A 15135-nucleotide genomic window follows, 5' to 3' on the forward strand; every position below is an offset into this window, starting at 1 on the left:
AAAAAGACCCTCAGGTTCTCTTGTTCTTGTTTCTGAGTTTGCCCGTGGATATTTACTTTACTTTGACCAAGGGAGACCAATATTGATGCTGCTGGTACCCCTCAGGGGAGGGGCTACATGGAACCTTCACAACCCACAGGGTGTCTTCACAGGCCCCTGAAATCCTGTTCCTGTTAGAAATTTCCCTCTGTCAGGAGGAGTTCTGTGAATGTGTATTGACCCTGTGGGTTGAGATGGCCTGGGACCGTATGTCTTTTCATCTTAAAAAAAGACCCTCTCAAAGTGAATCGGACATTTCAGATGCTTTGAGGACAGTGATACACAGAAGTTACGGCCAGACCCCACCTGGCCTTCCTGGAAAAGCCCTCACAGAGCCAGGCATCACTCACATTCCACCCTGTGTCCCGGAAGATGCTCATGGCACCTGGGCCAGCCTGCATCCCTCTGGGCCTGCTGTGTAGCTGGTGGAGCGTGACCCATGGCCTCAGACTCGCTGCATAAATCAACCAGGGAGATATCACTCCCACTCCACCCCCACTCCACGCCCCCACAAGCGGTTTTGCACGTGACAATCCACCCCATCTCCACCGGTGCTGGGACCAGGACAGTCATGGAGGTGCCCAGGTGGGGAGCAACTCTCGGCAGCCCTGCCCCACGTGTGGGCATCCTCAGTGGACATGGGAAGCAACAGATCTCCAGACACTTGTTGGAAATTTGACCGAGTGGTTTTATGCTGTTGAATCTATTAAAAAATTGGAGTGGTGTATTATGTATTTTTTTCCCTTTTTTTCCTAGCACTTCATTGTGTTTTTAAAAACGTGTCTGTGCACGATAGATTGGACCCAAGAGCAGAAGAGTATGCTCCTGGATGGTGGATCTCCAGAGCTTCATTCCAGCTCCAGGACTAGAGCATGGGGGTGGGAATGGGGCACTGGCTTTCCGGAGCCACATGGGACTGGCTGGAGCAGCCTTGGGTTTTCATTTGCAAAACAGAGCACTTCATGAAACTGGAAATGGCAACCCACTCCAGTGTTCTTGCCTGGAGAATCCCAGGGACCGCAGAGTCTATGGGGTTGCACAGAGTTGGACACGACTGAAGTGACTTAGCAGTAGCAGCAGCAGCAGTAGCACCTCTAAGTGAGCAAACAACATTCCCCGTCTTTCCTTCTCTTCCCTCTGTGATCCTGCACTTCCTGTGTGTTCCCTCTGCTGCAGGGTGAGGAGAGGGTAGAAAGAGCCTTTGGAGTCTGGGTCTGTGTGCCCTTGCCCTGCTGGACCCTAAAGGAGCTGCCTTTGGCTCTCCAGAATTCAGGGTGTGACCAGATGGCTGGTAGCTAGTCAGAGCATCCTCCTGCCTTAGTGGCAGCAGGCACTAAGGTGGGGATCTGAGGTGGGCGTTGTGGAGCACAGGTTTCCTAGCAGTGAACCCAGTGCCCGCCTTCTCTTTGCTGCAGTTGCTGACATGATGCCCCCACCCTCAGAGCAGGACCTGAACGCCCTGCTGGCTCGCAAGGAGGAGGAGTGGCGAGCGCTGCAGGCCCAGCGCACCCAAATGCAGGAGGTGGCCCTGCAGGACACACAGCGCCGACTGGAGGAGGCTCAGGGGAAGCTGCGGCACCTGCGGGAGGACTTCATCTACAACCTGCAGGTGCTGGAGGAGCGGGACCGGGAGCTGGAGCGTTACGATGCCGCGTTCGCCCAGGCCCGAGGGCTGGAGGAGGCCAGGCAGGCCGAGGTGAGCGAGCTCAAGATCGAGGTGGCCAAGCTGAAGCAGGCGCTGGCCAGTGAGGCCCAGCGGCTGGAGGACCTGCAGCAGCAGTACCAGCAGAGGCTGCAGGAACACCGCCTGGAGCTGGAGCGGGTCCACAGGTGAGGGCCAGCGGACCCCACGCCCCTGCCCTCCATGGGCCTCCTTCCCCACAGGGCTGCCCGGCTCCCACCTGCTCAGTGTTTGTCACAGGAAGGCAGGCAAGGCCATACCTGGATGTTTTTTTCTGGGTCCCAGTGCAGCTGAAATTAGTGGAGATTGGTTTAACTATTTGAAATTTTTTCCATGAGTTACAAATCTGAATTATTGTAATAAAACATATTTGAGCTTATAATTACAGTAAGTCCCCTACATATGAATGATACTCTGTTCTGAGGGCCTGTTTGTAAGTCCGACAAAGTTAGTCCAGGTACAGCTGGTAACTCGTCAGAGCATCCTCCTGCCTTGGTGGCAGCAGGCACTTAGGTGGGGATCTGAGGTGGGCTCTGAGTACTGTAATTGGTTTATAGTACTTTCCACACAAATAATACATAAAAAACAAAAATAAAACATTAAAAAAATTTTATTGTAGTATAGTTGTTTTATAGTGTTAGTTTCTACTGTACAGCAAAGTGAATACGTGTGTGTGTGTGTGTATATACATATAATTTTTTTAATTTCCTTCCCGTTTAGGGTACCACAGAGCTCTGAGTAGGGTTCCCTGTGTTATACAGTAGGCTCTCACTAGATATCTTATACGTAGTATCAGTAGTGTATATACAGCAATCCCAGTCTCCCAATTCACCCTGCTCCCTCAGCTTTCCTCCTTGGCATTCATATGTTTGTTCTCTACGTCTGTGTCTCTATTTCAGCTTTGCAAATAAAATCATTTTTACCATTTTTCTAGATTCCACATATAATGTTAATATATGTTACTTGCCTTCCCGTTTCTGACTTATTTCACTCTGTGTTACAGTCCCTAGGTCCATCCACGTCTCTACAAATGACCCAATGTCATTCATTTTTATGGCTGAGTAATATTACACTGTATATACGTACCACTTCTTTATCTGTTTCTCTGGCGTTTTTTTGCTTGGTTGGTTTTTTGTCGTTTTAAAACTTTTTTACTTTTTAGCTGCACCATGCAGCATTGTGGAACTTTAGTTCCCCAATCAGGGATTGAACCCGCACCCCCTGCATTGGAAGCGTAGAGTCTTCATCACTGGACCACCAGCGAAGTCTCTGCCTCTTCCTCTGTTGAAGGACATTTAGGTTGCTTCTGTGTCCTGACTATTGTAAATAGTATTGCAATGAACATTGGGGTGCATGTGTCTTTTTTGAATTATGTTTTTCTCTGGGTATATGCCCAGTAGTGAGATTGCTGGGCCATATGGTAATTCTATTTTTAGTTTCTTAAGGAATCTCCATATTGTTCTCCGTAGTGGCTATATTAATTTACATTTCCCCCAACAGTTCAGGAAGGTTCCCTTTTCTTCATACCCTCTCCAGCATTTATTGTCATGGATTTTTGATGATGGTCTTCTGACCAGTGTGAAGTGATACCTCATCGTAGTTCTGATTTGCATTTTTCTAATAATTAGAGATTTTTTAACATCTTTTCTTCATGTGTTTGTTGGTCACTTGTGTGTCTTCTTTGGGGAAATGTCTATTTAAGTCTTCTGCCATTTATTTTTGATTTCTGAGCTGCATGAACTATTTGTGTATTTTGGAGACTAATATTTTGTCAGTTGCTTTGTTTGTAAATACTGGCTCCCATTCTGAGGGTAGTCTTTTCATCTTGTTTATGGTTTCTCTTGCCACTATTATTCAAAATAGTTTTGAAAGTCCTGGCCATGGTAATCAGAGAAGAAAAAAAAATAAAAGGAATCCAAATTGGAAAAGAAGAAATTAAACTGTCACTGTCTGCAGATGACATGATACTCTACATAGTAGTAGCAGCAGTTTAGTCGCTAAGTCGTGTCCGACTCTTGCGACCCCATGGACTGTAGCCCGCCAGGCTTTTCTGTCCATGTGATTCTCCAGGCAAGAATACTGGAGTGGATTGCCATTTCCTTCTCCAGGGGATCTTCCCGACCCAGGAATTGAACCGGGGTCTCCTGCACTGCAAGCAGATTCTTTACCAACTGAGCTACGAGTGAAACCCAATACTCTACATAGAAAATCCTAAAGATGCCACCAGGAAACTACTAATAGCTAATCAATGAATTTAATAAAGTTGCAGAATACAAAATTAATACTCTATAACCTTTTGCATTCTTATACACTAACAACAAAAGATCAGAAAGAAAAATCAAGGAAATAATCCCATTTACTGTTGCAACAAAAAGAAGAAAATATCTCAGAATCAACCTACCTAAGGAGGCAAAAGACCCATATGTACTAAACTACAAGATAGTGATTAAAGAATTCAAAGATGACACAAACAGATGGAGAGATATACCATGTTCTTGGATTGGAAGAGTCAATATTATGAAAATGACTATACCACTCAAAGCTATCTACAGATTCAATGCAATCCCTGTAAAATTACCAATGGCATTTTTCACAGAACTAGAATAGCAACAGCAACAAAAAAAAAATGACAATTTGTATAGAAGCATAAAAGGCCCTGGATAGTCAAAGCAGTCTTGAGAAAGAGAAATAAAGCTGAATCAAGCTGTCTGACTTCAGACTGTACTGCAAAGCTACAATAATGAAGAATCTATAGTGCTAGCACAAAAACAGAAATAGAGATCTGTGGAGTAGGATCAAAAGGCCAGAGATAAACCCATGCACCTATGGTCACCTAACCTATGACAAAGGAGTCAAGATTTTTGATGGTAGCCATTCTGACCAGTGTGAGATGATACCTCATTATAGTTTTCATATGCGTTTTTCTGATAATTAGTGATTTTGAGCATCTTGAGAGTCCCTTGGACTGCAAGGAGATCCAACCAGTCCATTCTGAAGGAGATCAGCCCTGGGATTTCTTTGGAAGGAATGATACTAAAGCTGAAACTCCAGTACTTGGCCACCTTATGTGAAGAGTTGACTCATTGGAAAAGACTCTGATGCTGGGAGGGATTGGGGGCAGGAGGAGAAGGGGACGACAGAGGATGAGATGGCTGGATGGTATCACTGACTCGATGGACGTGAGTCTGAGTGAACTCCGGGAGTTGGTGATGGACAGGGAGGCCTGGCGTGCTGCGATTCATGGGGTCGCAAAGAGTTGGACACGACTGAGTGACTGATCTGATCTGATACAATGGAGAAAAGATAACCTCTTCAATAAGTGGTGCTGGGAAAACTGGACAGCTACATGTAAAAGAATGAAATTAAAACACTCCGTAATACCATACACAAAAATAAACTGAAAATGGATTAAAGACCTAAATGTAAGGCCAGACACTATAAAACTCTTACAGGAAACATAGGCAGAACACTCTGACATAAATTGCCACGATTTCTTTTTTAAAAATATTTATTTATTTAATTTTGTCTGAGCTAGGTCTTCTTTTCTGCGAGGGCTTTTCTCTAGTTGTGAGCGGGGGCTATTCTCTAGTTGCGGTGCTCAGGCTTCTCATTCTGGTAGCTTCTCTTGTTGAAGAGCATGAGATCTTAGACCCGAGGGCTTCAATATAGTTGCAGCTCTCAGGCCTAGAGCACAGGCTCAATAGTTGTGACACCCGGGCACACATGCTTCAAGGCATGTGGGATCGTAGTTCCCTTACCAGGGATTGAACCCACATCTCCTGCATTGCAAGACAGATTCTTAACCACTGGATCATCAGGGAAGTCCCAGAAAACATTTTTAATCTTACAGTACAGTACCAGCCACATCATCACTGCTGCTTTTACGTTCGATTCTGGACATCCTGGGCTTGAAATAAAGATACTGTACTGCTGTGCTCTATACAGTACCGTAAAGTACCCGAAAGCGCAGCCACATGTAGAGGACGCACACACGTGACAGAGTATGCCAGGCACATGGACCAGCTTCTGTGGTTGGACTTGCTACCTGGCTCATCTTGGAAAGTTCGCCTCCAGAAGGTTTGTATGTAGGGGACTTACTGTTTTAATGATGTGAAATATATATTAAATCTGAAACTAAGAGCTGACTTGAGGCGGGTCGACTGAGACCCTGAAGCTGTTGTCAGGCCCATGGGCTCCGCTCACGACGAGAAAGGACAGGCCTCAGCTGCATGCTCTGCTGCAGCCTTGACGAGCTTTATATTGTTTTGTGAAGTGTCTCCCCAGAACTTCTGCTCATTCTTTTTTTACCAAATTTGGGACATTTTCAACCATTATTTCTTCAAGTACATTGTTGGCTCCACCCTCTTTTTCCTCCATCCTGGGACTGCAGAAGAACAGTGTGAACGCTGCATCTTCTGTTACCATCCCACAGGGCTCTGAGGCTCCGCTCATTTCTTTCAGCATATTTCTTTCTGTTATCAGGTCAGGTAACTTTCGTCATTCTCTGGTTCTTTTCTGTAACATGTTCATTCTGCCTTCTTTGTTGTTGTTGTTCATTCTGCCTTTGAGCCCAACTAGAATGTCCTTTGTTTCAGTTATTGTACTTCTTAGTTCTCAAGTTTCCATTTGCTTCTTTGTTGTATTTTCTTTTTCTTTTCTGAGAGTTTCTGTTTTCCGTTTGTCCCAAGGCTGTGTGAAATTGCTTGTCAGAGCGTTTTTATGATGGCTGCTTTAAAATCCTTGTTAGATCATATCAGCATCTGTGTCATCTTGGTGTTAGCATCTATGGATTGTGTGTTCTCATTCAAGTGGAGAGTTCCTGTTTGTTGGTATGATCAGTGACTTTTGTGCTCCTTTTTTCCTTTTTGGCCACACTGCTCGGCATGTGGGATCTTCATTCCTCAAACAAAGAATAAAAACCTGTGCCCCCTACAGTGGAAGCAGAGAGTCCTAGTGGCTGGACTTCCAGGGAGTCCTGGTATGACTGTTGACTTTTGACTGTATCCTGAACACTTGTGGATTGTCCTGAGAGCCTGGATCCCACGTTATGTTCTCCTCTGTAGATCCTGTCTGGATCCTGCCAAAGCCACTCTTGCAAAGAAGCAGCATTACCTGTCACCTCACGTTTGCAAAGGAAGCCCTGCAAATGTGTAGTTTGGAGACTGTTCAGTGTGACTTTTCTTAACGCTGAGCTTTTTTTGTTTTTTTTACATAGTGACAGGAACAATGAGCTGGATCAGCAGCGGGAGCAGTATGGGACCCTGAAGTGGAAGCTGGAGAGGAGGCTCAAGGAGCTGGACGGCGAACTTGGCCTGCAGCGGCAGGTAGGGTGGGGGATCCGCTTCTTCCTCAGGACCGTTGTTTTCTTGGTTCTATAGTATCAGCCTGGGGTCACAAGTTTCCACTTTGTGGTGATCTGTGGCGAAATGTGTCAGGGTATCTAAATCTTCCTCTGTGGTAACTCCCCCAGAATTCTCTTTCCTTGGGAATGAATAAACATTTCATCCTTTATTTGTTTGAGAAAGAAGTATTATGAAGTCAGAGTTATTTACTGTGGAAGAGAGCTGGGAACTCAAATTGTGATAATTGTATTTCTTTCAACAAGCAATAAATGACCCTAAGTTTAAATATAGCTGTGTCAACTGACAGGAGACACTTAAACCTGTCTCCGAAATTTCTCCTCGTTGTCCCTGAAGCTCAGCCTCCACATCCGAGAGACTTCGCTATGCTGGAGTTTGGGTGAAGGACATCCTTCACACTTGGGGCTGAGTCCGGCAGGGCTGCGTGTGTGCAGCGACATGGGTCCCCTTGTTCGCCTTCCAGGATGTACCGAGCTTGTGTTGTCGCAGCAGTGGCAGGTGTTTATGGAAACTGCCACATGTAGCTCCTCGTGCACGCGTGTGAATTTATCTGCTCAATACAACAGAGACACCATTTTGTTCTGCATTTTGCAAATAGGGAACCAAGGTCGAGACATTAAGTAACCTGCCCAAGATCCCCCTCAGTAAATCGAGGAGCCGTAATTTGAGTCGAAGACACTTCCAGCGTGTGAAGTCTTAGGCACTGTCCTCCTGCCCTGGGTTAGCGACTCACGACTTATTTTTAGACTTGTGTCTGCGATTTTGGAGAGGAGCTGGAGCTGGAAGCCAGCCTGGCTGTGTCCCCACCTCTGCCCTCCTTGGAGTGATAGTGACTGAGTGATCTGGGGTGATCCGACCTTGGACCCTGGTCTCCCGGTGGATGTGCCACGGGGCAGATATGAACTTTGTGCCTGCCTGTGCTGGCCTATCCTTTCTTGGCACTGGGGTCAGCAGTTCTCAAGGAGGGCAGACCGATCAGCTGGTGGACTGAGGCCTGAGTGTCGGGCCCTCCATCCCATAGCATGGCGTCAGTACCCTGAGATAGGACAGCATCCTGATGAGCTGTGCCCATCGGAATGGAAGATACCTGTGGACGCAAATGTCCTTATGACCGAGCTTTCGGGCCTGGCCGCATCTATTAACCACCGCTGGCGCAGGAGGAGCCCCTGTCCTTTCCTTCCCCTCTGGAAGCTTGAATTTCATTGTCCACAATGATGCCATCACTCAAAACATTCTGTAGAGCTTTTGACATTTCCTGCAGAGGACTTTCCTTTGGAGTCCTTGAGGACCTAAGAACTTTGTCTCTTATGGGTGGGTTTGACTTTGGGAAACATCCGAGGTCACTGGGGGCTGAGCTGGGCGATCAAGAGACCAGCTGTGACTCATCTAGGTCATGAGGTTTCCTCAGGTGGTGTCAGAGTCTCCTCCAGAGAGGAGTTTCAGAAGGGCTGCAGGTGGCGGTGGAATCATCCCTATTAGCAGGGCAGTCAGTGGCACATGGAGGCGGCGGTGGCCCTGGTGGGTGTTGTGGTCACTGGGCTGGGTCTCTGGATGACTTTCCAGCTTGTCCACACTCAAAGAAGTCCTTACTGTGAGTCAGGCTTGTTCAGGCTTTGAAACCCCTTGTCCACAAGGAAAGCCCCTTCAGATGTGCGTTTTCATACCAGCCCTGTCTCTTGCAGGAAGGAAACTTGACGTCTGGACTCTCCAGCTGTAGGCTTTGTCCAGGGCTGCTGCTGGGAACCTGGGCAGCCTTTGCTGTCTAGTGTAGTTCAGGGCCAGCTGGGGCCCATGCCAGCCTTGGGGCTCTATTGCCCGTGCCCGACCCTGTGACTGAAGGAAGGGTATTATGTGCTTATCGGCTTTGTGGCTTCCTTTGGACTGGTTTTTGTCTCCTTTTTCTGAAGATCTTTGTGCTCTTTACTGACTTGTCAAAGATAGAATTGATTCAATGGTAAAAAAAAAAAGAATTGATTCAATGGTAATGTTGATTATTACCTTGAGGAAAGAAATGTAAGACGACGGGAGCTGAGTTAGTCTGTTTAATGTTTATTATGTCTGCAAGTTGTAGACTGTGGACTTGTTTTTTCATTATTGGTTAGCAGTCCCAGGATTAGAAGCCTCTAGAGGAGAAACAATGACTTATTGATGTATTCATTCATTTAACAAAGAGATTTCACCAGGCACGTTCCTGGGCTCTGGGGTTAGGGCTGAGCACTAGCCCCACCTGCCCTGGGAGTGAGCTGGCCCTCGTCGGGGATGCAGTGAGCACCTGAACAGTATAGTCTCTGGCTTTAGCATCCTGGGGTCATCACCTGTGTGACACGGGCAGGGTGGGGTGGAACTGTCTTTTAATAGGCAAGTCAGGGCACCCTGAGAAGAGGACTTGTGAGCCCAGGTCTGCAGGTAGCAACAGAATTCAGGTTCAAGGAGACTGAGGTGAGGGCTATGATGGCCTCCCAGGCCTTCATGAGAATGACCTTTGCTCCAGGTGAGGTGAGAAACTCTTGGGGGCTTGTGAGCCAAGTCAAGTCTTTAAAAGAGCCTCTTCTGTGGGGTTGAGGACAGACTGTGGAGCTGGGGAGGCAGGGAGACACAAGAGGGCTGCTGCAGCCCTAGGTGAGAGGTGGGGGACTTGAGCCACTGACAGGTTCTGGATACACCTACACAGCAGAGCCAGCGGACACGCTGATAGATCAGATGGGGTGAGAGGCGGGCACCAAGGACATGCCTGCTTTGGGGCTGAGTGCCTGGCGGGACGACTTGCCATGTATTGAGATGGGGGAACTGCACAGGAAGGATGGGGAGGGCGCTTGGTTGGGCTGTGTACAAGGAGGTGGCTCCTGGGCTCCCAGGAAGACACACTGGGAGGTCAGGGCGGAGGGGGGTGGTCACAAGGTACAGAGCTGGAAGCTTGGGGCTTCCCCAGAGGGTGGCTGTAGACAGAGGAGCCAGCTGTCCAGGCTGAACCTTGAATTCAAGAACAGAGAAGTTTAGGGGACATCATCACAGGGCAGGGGTATGGCTTGGGGACTAGCAGGAGAGGGGCCCCCAGGAACAAGAGAGGAAGGTGGTCAGAAGGCAGGCCTGAGCCCCTTACCTCTGGGTTGAAGTGGGGATGGGGAGTGCAATGGGTTTCTTGTTTCCTCACCAAGGACCCTAAGTGCTTACCTACTGGTCTGGGCCAGGTTCTGCCTGTGTGTGGGCTTCCTGCCCCCTGGTGGCCATAGCCTGCACAACTTTGAGCTGAAACCAAAGGCTTCAGTATTTTGTAGTGTTAGCAGTCAAAGTAATGCTCAAACTTCTCCAAGCCAGGCTTCAACAGAACGTGAACCGTGAACTTCCAGATGTTCAAGCTGAATTTAGAAAAGGCAGAGGAACCAGAGATCAAATTGCCAACATCCGTTGGATCATTGAAAAAGCAAGAGAGTTCCAGAAAAACATTTACTTCTGCTTTATTGACTACGCCAAAGCCTTTGACTTTGTGGATCACAACAAATTGTGAAAATTCTTAGAGAGATGGGAATACCAGATCACCTTACCTGCCTCCTGAGAAATCTGTATGCAGGTCAAGAAGCAACAGTTAGAACTGGACATGGAACAAGAGACTGGTTCCAAATTGGGAAAGGGGTATGTCAGGCTGTATATTGTTACCCTGCTTATTTAACTTATATGCAGAGTACATCATGCGAAATGCTGGGCTGGATGAAGCACAAGCTGGAATCAAGACTGCCGGGAGAAATATCAATAACCTCAGATATGCAGATGACACCACCCTTATGGCAGAAAGCGAAAAGGAACTCAAAAGCCTCTTGATGAAAGTGAAAGAGGAGAGTGAAAAAGTTGACTTAAAACTCAACATTCAGAAAACTAAGATCATGGCATCTGGTCCCATCACTTCATGGCAAATAGATGGGGAAACAATGGAAATAGTGACTTCATTTTTGGGGGCTCCAAAATCACTGCAGATGGTGACTGCAGCCATGAAATTAAAAGACATTTGCTCCTTGGAAGAAAAGTTATGATCAACCTAGACAGCTTATTAAAAAGCAGAGACATTACTTTGGCGAACAAGGTCCATTTAGTCAAAGCTATGGTTTTTCCAGTAGTCATGTATGGATGTGAGAGTTGGACTATAAAGAAGGCTGACCGCCAAAGAATTGGTGTTTTCGAACTGTGGTGTTGGAGAAGACTCTTGAGAGTCCCTTGGACTTCAAGGAGATTGAGCCAGTCGATCCTAAAGGAAATCAGTCCTAAATATTCATTGAAAGGACTGATGCTGAAGCTCATACTCCAATACTGTGGCCACCTGAGGTGAAGAACTGACTCATTTGAAAAGACACTGATGCTGGGAAAGATTGAAGGCGGGAGGAGATGGGGACAACAGAGGATGAAATGGTTCGATGGCATCACTGACTTGATGGACATGAATTTGAGCAAGTTCTGGGAGTAGGTAATGGATAGGGAGGCCTGGTGTGCTGCAGCCCATATGGTCACAAAAAGTCGGACGTGACTGAGCTACTGAACTGAACTGAGCATTCAGTCTCAATGATTTTCATATTCTGATCCCAACAAGGGTTACTTGTGTGACCCCCTTAAACTTCATCTGGCTTCTCAAGGGATTAAAAAAATGTATATTTTCAATTGTACCACGCAGTGTCTCTGAGGCCCCCAGCCTCGACTTTCAGAGGAGGGGAGGGAGCCTGCCACGCATTTATCTCAGGAAGAGGCAGAGACACACCCGTTCTTGCCTGCATGCTCTGGCTGGGCTCAGCCTCCCTTGACCCTTTCCTTTGGGTAACTGAGTCTGTCCAGCTCTCTTCAAAAGCAGAGCCCTTGTTACTCGGTCAGAAACCTGGAATCCTGCTAGTGTGCTGCGCTTTTCACGCACTGTGCTTTGCACGTGCTGTGCTGGCCGGGCTCAGCCTGTCCTCACAGCTCCTCCATGGGCTGGGCCTCCTGTCTTCCCGCTCCGTGTTAACCTGTGCTCACCCTAACGACGGGTGTCAGGTAAAGTCACTGTGAGGTTTTAGGCCAGGAGAGGTGGTTAGATTCAGACTAACTCCAGGACATGCATTTCAGTTTGACTCTGTCCCTCACTGTGATTTGTGCGTCTATATCCAGACCTCCTATTCAAAGGCCACATCAGCCATGCATGTCTGCTCTCCTGACACTGCTGGAGACAGGACTGTAAAGGATTAAGGACAGTGAGAACCCATAGCAGTGGCAGGAGCAGGAGAAGGGCCTCAGCACCCGGATGGGCCTGCGCCTTCCCCGGGGCGGCATAGCAGGGGGAGGGGACCTGTGGGAGACACACCCCGTGGACCTACAGACTCAGATCTTAGGCCCCAGGATGTTGAGGGCCATGCATGTGCAGGTGGAAGTCTATCTGGGGCCACGAACCCCCGCTCACATGCAGATGGACGGCCCAGCAGCCGGGGAAGTGCCCTTCCCCAGGCAGAAGCTCAGCACAAATTTCCTGAAATAAATCGAATCACTCATGGGGAGAAGGAAGGCAGCTGTGTGGGCCCAAGTGCCTGCTGCGTAGGTCTAAGCTTAGGGAGACAGCACCCTCAGTCAGCTCTGCCAAGATTGGCTTCATTAAGCAGTCATTTCCTACAGTCCACGCAACCATATTGTGTGCAGTTCGACAGGTTTAACACAGCCAAGGTAACAGGGTAACAGCCAAGACAGAACTTTACTGCCACCCAAAGTTCTGTGTGCCTCTCTGCGATCAGGGAGCAGCGCCCCCGGCCCTGATCCCACCAGCCTGCTGCCTTCCACTTGCAGTGAGAACTGGCTTTTCAGAGTCCTGTGAGAACAGAGCCTCGAGCTGTTTCCCCTTTTTGTCTGGCTTCCCCCTCGCCGTGCGGTGTCTGAGGCGCACGGACGTCGTGTGGTTGGCGGCTGTTCCTTCTCGGTGCCTGCTGGTGCTGTGTGTTGCGTGGAGGTGCCAGTATGTTTCCATTCTCTGTCAGCTCATTCTTTGGACGCTTGGGTCTTTTCAGTTTGGAGCCAGTTTGAATAAGGCTGCTGTGAGCATTCTTGGCTGTCTTTGAATGGACACAGGCTCCACGACCAGGAGTGCAACTTCTGGGACGCGTACTACGTAACTTTTGAGAAACTGCTGAGCTGTCCTTTAGGATGGTTATAGGGTCACATCCCACCAGCTGCAGACTAGAGTTCTGGTCACTTCCCGTCCTTGCTCGCACTTAGTGTTGTTAGTCTTTCCCTTTTTAGTAGTCTAGTGGGTGTGTACCTGGGGATTGAATGCGATTATCCTTGATGATCAGAGTTTAAGCATCTATTAACGTGCTTATTGGCCATTCATATATCCTTATGAAGTGTCTGTTCAGCTTTTTTGTACTTAAAAAAAAAATTGGGTTGTCTTCCTAGTATTGATTTGTGAGTTCTTCATGTGTACTCCAGAAATAAGTCCTTAAGTATATATTTTTTTGAATATTTTCTCCCGTTCTGTGCCTTACCTTTTCCTTTTTGTAAGTCTTAATTTCAACATCCTAGTGAACTATTTCGGAGAAGGCGATGGTACCCCACTCCAGTACTCTTGCCTGGAAAATCCCATGGATGGAGGAGACTGGTAGGCTGCATGCAGTCCATGGGGTCGCTGAGAGTCAGACACGACTGAGCGACTTCACTTTCACTTTTCACTTTCATGCATTGGAGAAGGAAATGGCAACCCACTCCAGTGTTCTTGCCTGGAGAATCCCAGGGACGGGGGAGCCTGGTGGATGCCGCCTATGGGGTTGCACAGAGTCGGACACGACTGAAGTGACTTAGCAGCAGCAGTGAACTATTTATTGCCTCATTCCTGGCAATAAATAAAGGAGTGTGTAACTGAGGCAGGATTACAAGACAGAGAAATGCCAGCAACCCAAGAAGAGGCCCAGAGGAACAGGGAAGGTGATTCCTGAAGCCCACCATTGTGTGATCAGCGGGGCAGCCGGGTGGGCCCCGTGGGCCACCCGTGCTAGGCTTGCCTGTGCGTGGCATCTGGTTGTCCGAGTTGGGCTAGTTTTCTGCACGAGTGGCTCTGGTGCCGAAGCCTCCCAGGCCCCACAGGCGGTGCCAGTGATACTGCAACTCTCATCAGCCTGGTCCCGGAGGATGGGTCCGGAGAATAGCTGCCTTCCTGCTTCTGGGGCAGAGGCTGGCTATTTCCCTCCTCCCCACAGGGCTCTTCCTTTGTCCCTCCCCTGAGGTGAGAGTTCGAGCCTGCAGGGGGTGGTGGGGTGGGGAGGTCAGTACCCCCAGGAATGTATTTTTCATCCATAACTCAGATGCTAGGAGGAAGGGCCAATCAGAACAAGAAAGAATTTTGACAATTACAAGTACATATAAAGGAATAAATTCAGAAGATAGAAAAAAGACACATAAAGTCCAACAGAAGATAAGAGACATGGAAGATAAGTCCAGAATTCATCTAACAATATAAATTCCAGAAACATACAGCAAAGAACGGGAAGGGATCAGATTGTCAAGTGAACGGTGCAGTTGCTTCTTGGGGTGGGGACTTCAGACTGAAACCCCTACCCCACCAGAGCCATGAACGAAAGTGTGTCAGAGAAACAAAGAGGAGATGCTACAAACATCCACAAAACCTATAAGGCAAAGCCTGGCCCCAGCTCCTCTGCCGCAGCTTGGGATAGGCTTGAAAAGGCCTTCAGCGCTGTGGGGCCAGATGTCAGGCCAGAGCCCTGGAGTGTGAGGGTGTGGATGCCTCAGACTAGGCAGCTGCCTCTCAGGAGGTTACTGGAGTGTAACTACTGAGCGAGCTCTGAGCAGCACCTGTGGGTCAGGGCTGAGGGGTCAACCTGTAGCTGCCTCTGTTTCCCTTCTGAGTTTAGAACTTTGAGAACCAAGAGATGGAGGGAGTGGAGAAGGCTGCCGGGAGGAGGGACTGAGCTGGGCGGGCTCCCTGGATCCCCAGGACGGGGTGGCTCCAGTCACAGGGCCCAGCTGGCAGCCTCACATGGAACCCATGAGCCTGAGTGAGGTGGAGCAGGGGGTGGCTCCTGCTCCCATAACTGGGAGAAG

The 15135-nt window shown here is 48.3% G+C and overlaps 1 protein-coding gene across 8 annotated transcripts in view; it reads left to right on the forward strand.

Annotated features, from left to right (window-relative positions):
* CCDC57 (coiled-coil domain containing 57) overlaps window positions 1-15135 on the forward strand; it is a 110583-nt gene that overhangs the window by 12245 nt on the left and 83203 nt on the right. For 7 of the 8 annotated variants that reach the window (XM_019981126.2, XM_019981128.2, XM_019981129.2 and 4 more), the window contains exons 2-3: window positions 1455-1869; window positions 6936-7044. In XM_019981126.2, coding sequence (XP_019836685.2) covers window positions 1455-1869; window positions 6936-7044 — 524 coding nt within the window. Of the gene's footprint in view, window positions 1-1454; window positions 1870-6935; window positions 7045-15135 lie in introns of those variants that run through there. The other variant, XM_019981131.2, reaches the window with a different exon arrangement.

This window comes from Bos indicus, chromosome 19, assembly GCF_029378745.1.
Source record: "Bos indicus isolate NIAB-ARS_2022 breed Sahiwal x Tharparkar chromosome 19, NIAB-ARS_B.indTharparkar_mat_pri_1.0, whole genome shotgun sequence".
Classification (NCBI taxonomy): domain Eukaryota; kingdom Metazoa; phylum Chordata; class Mammalia; order Artiodactyla; family Bovidae; genus Bos; species Bos indicus.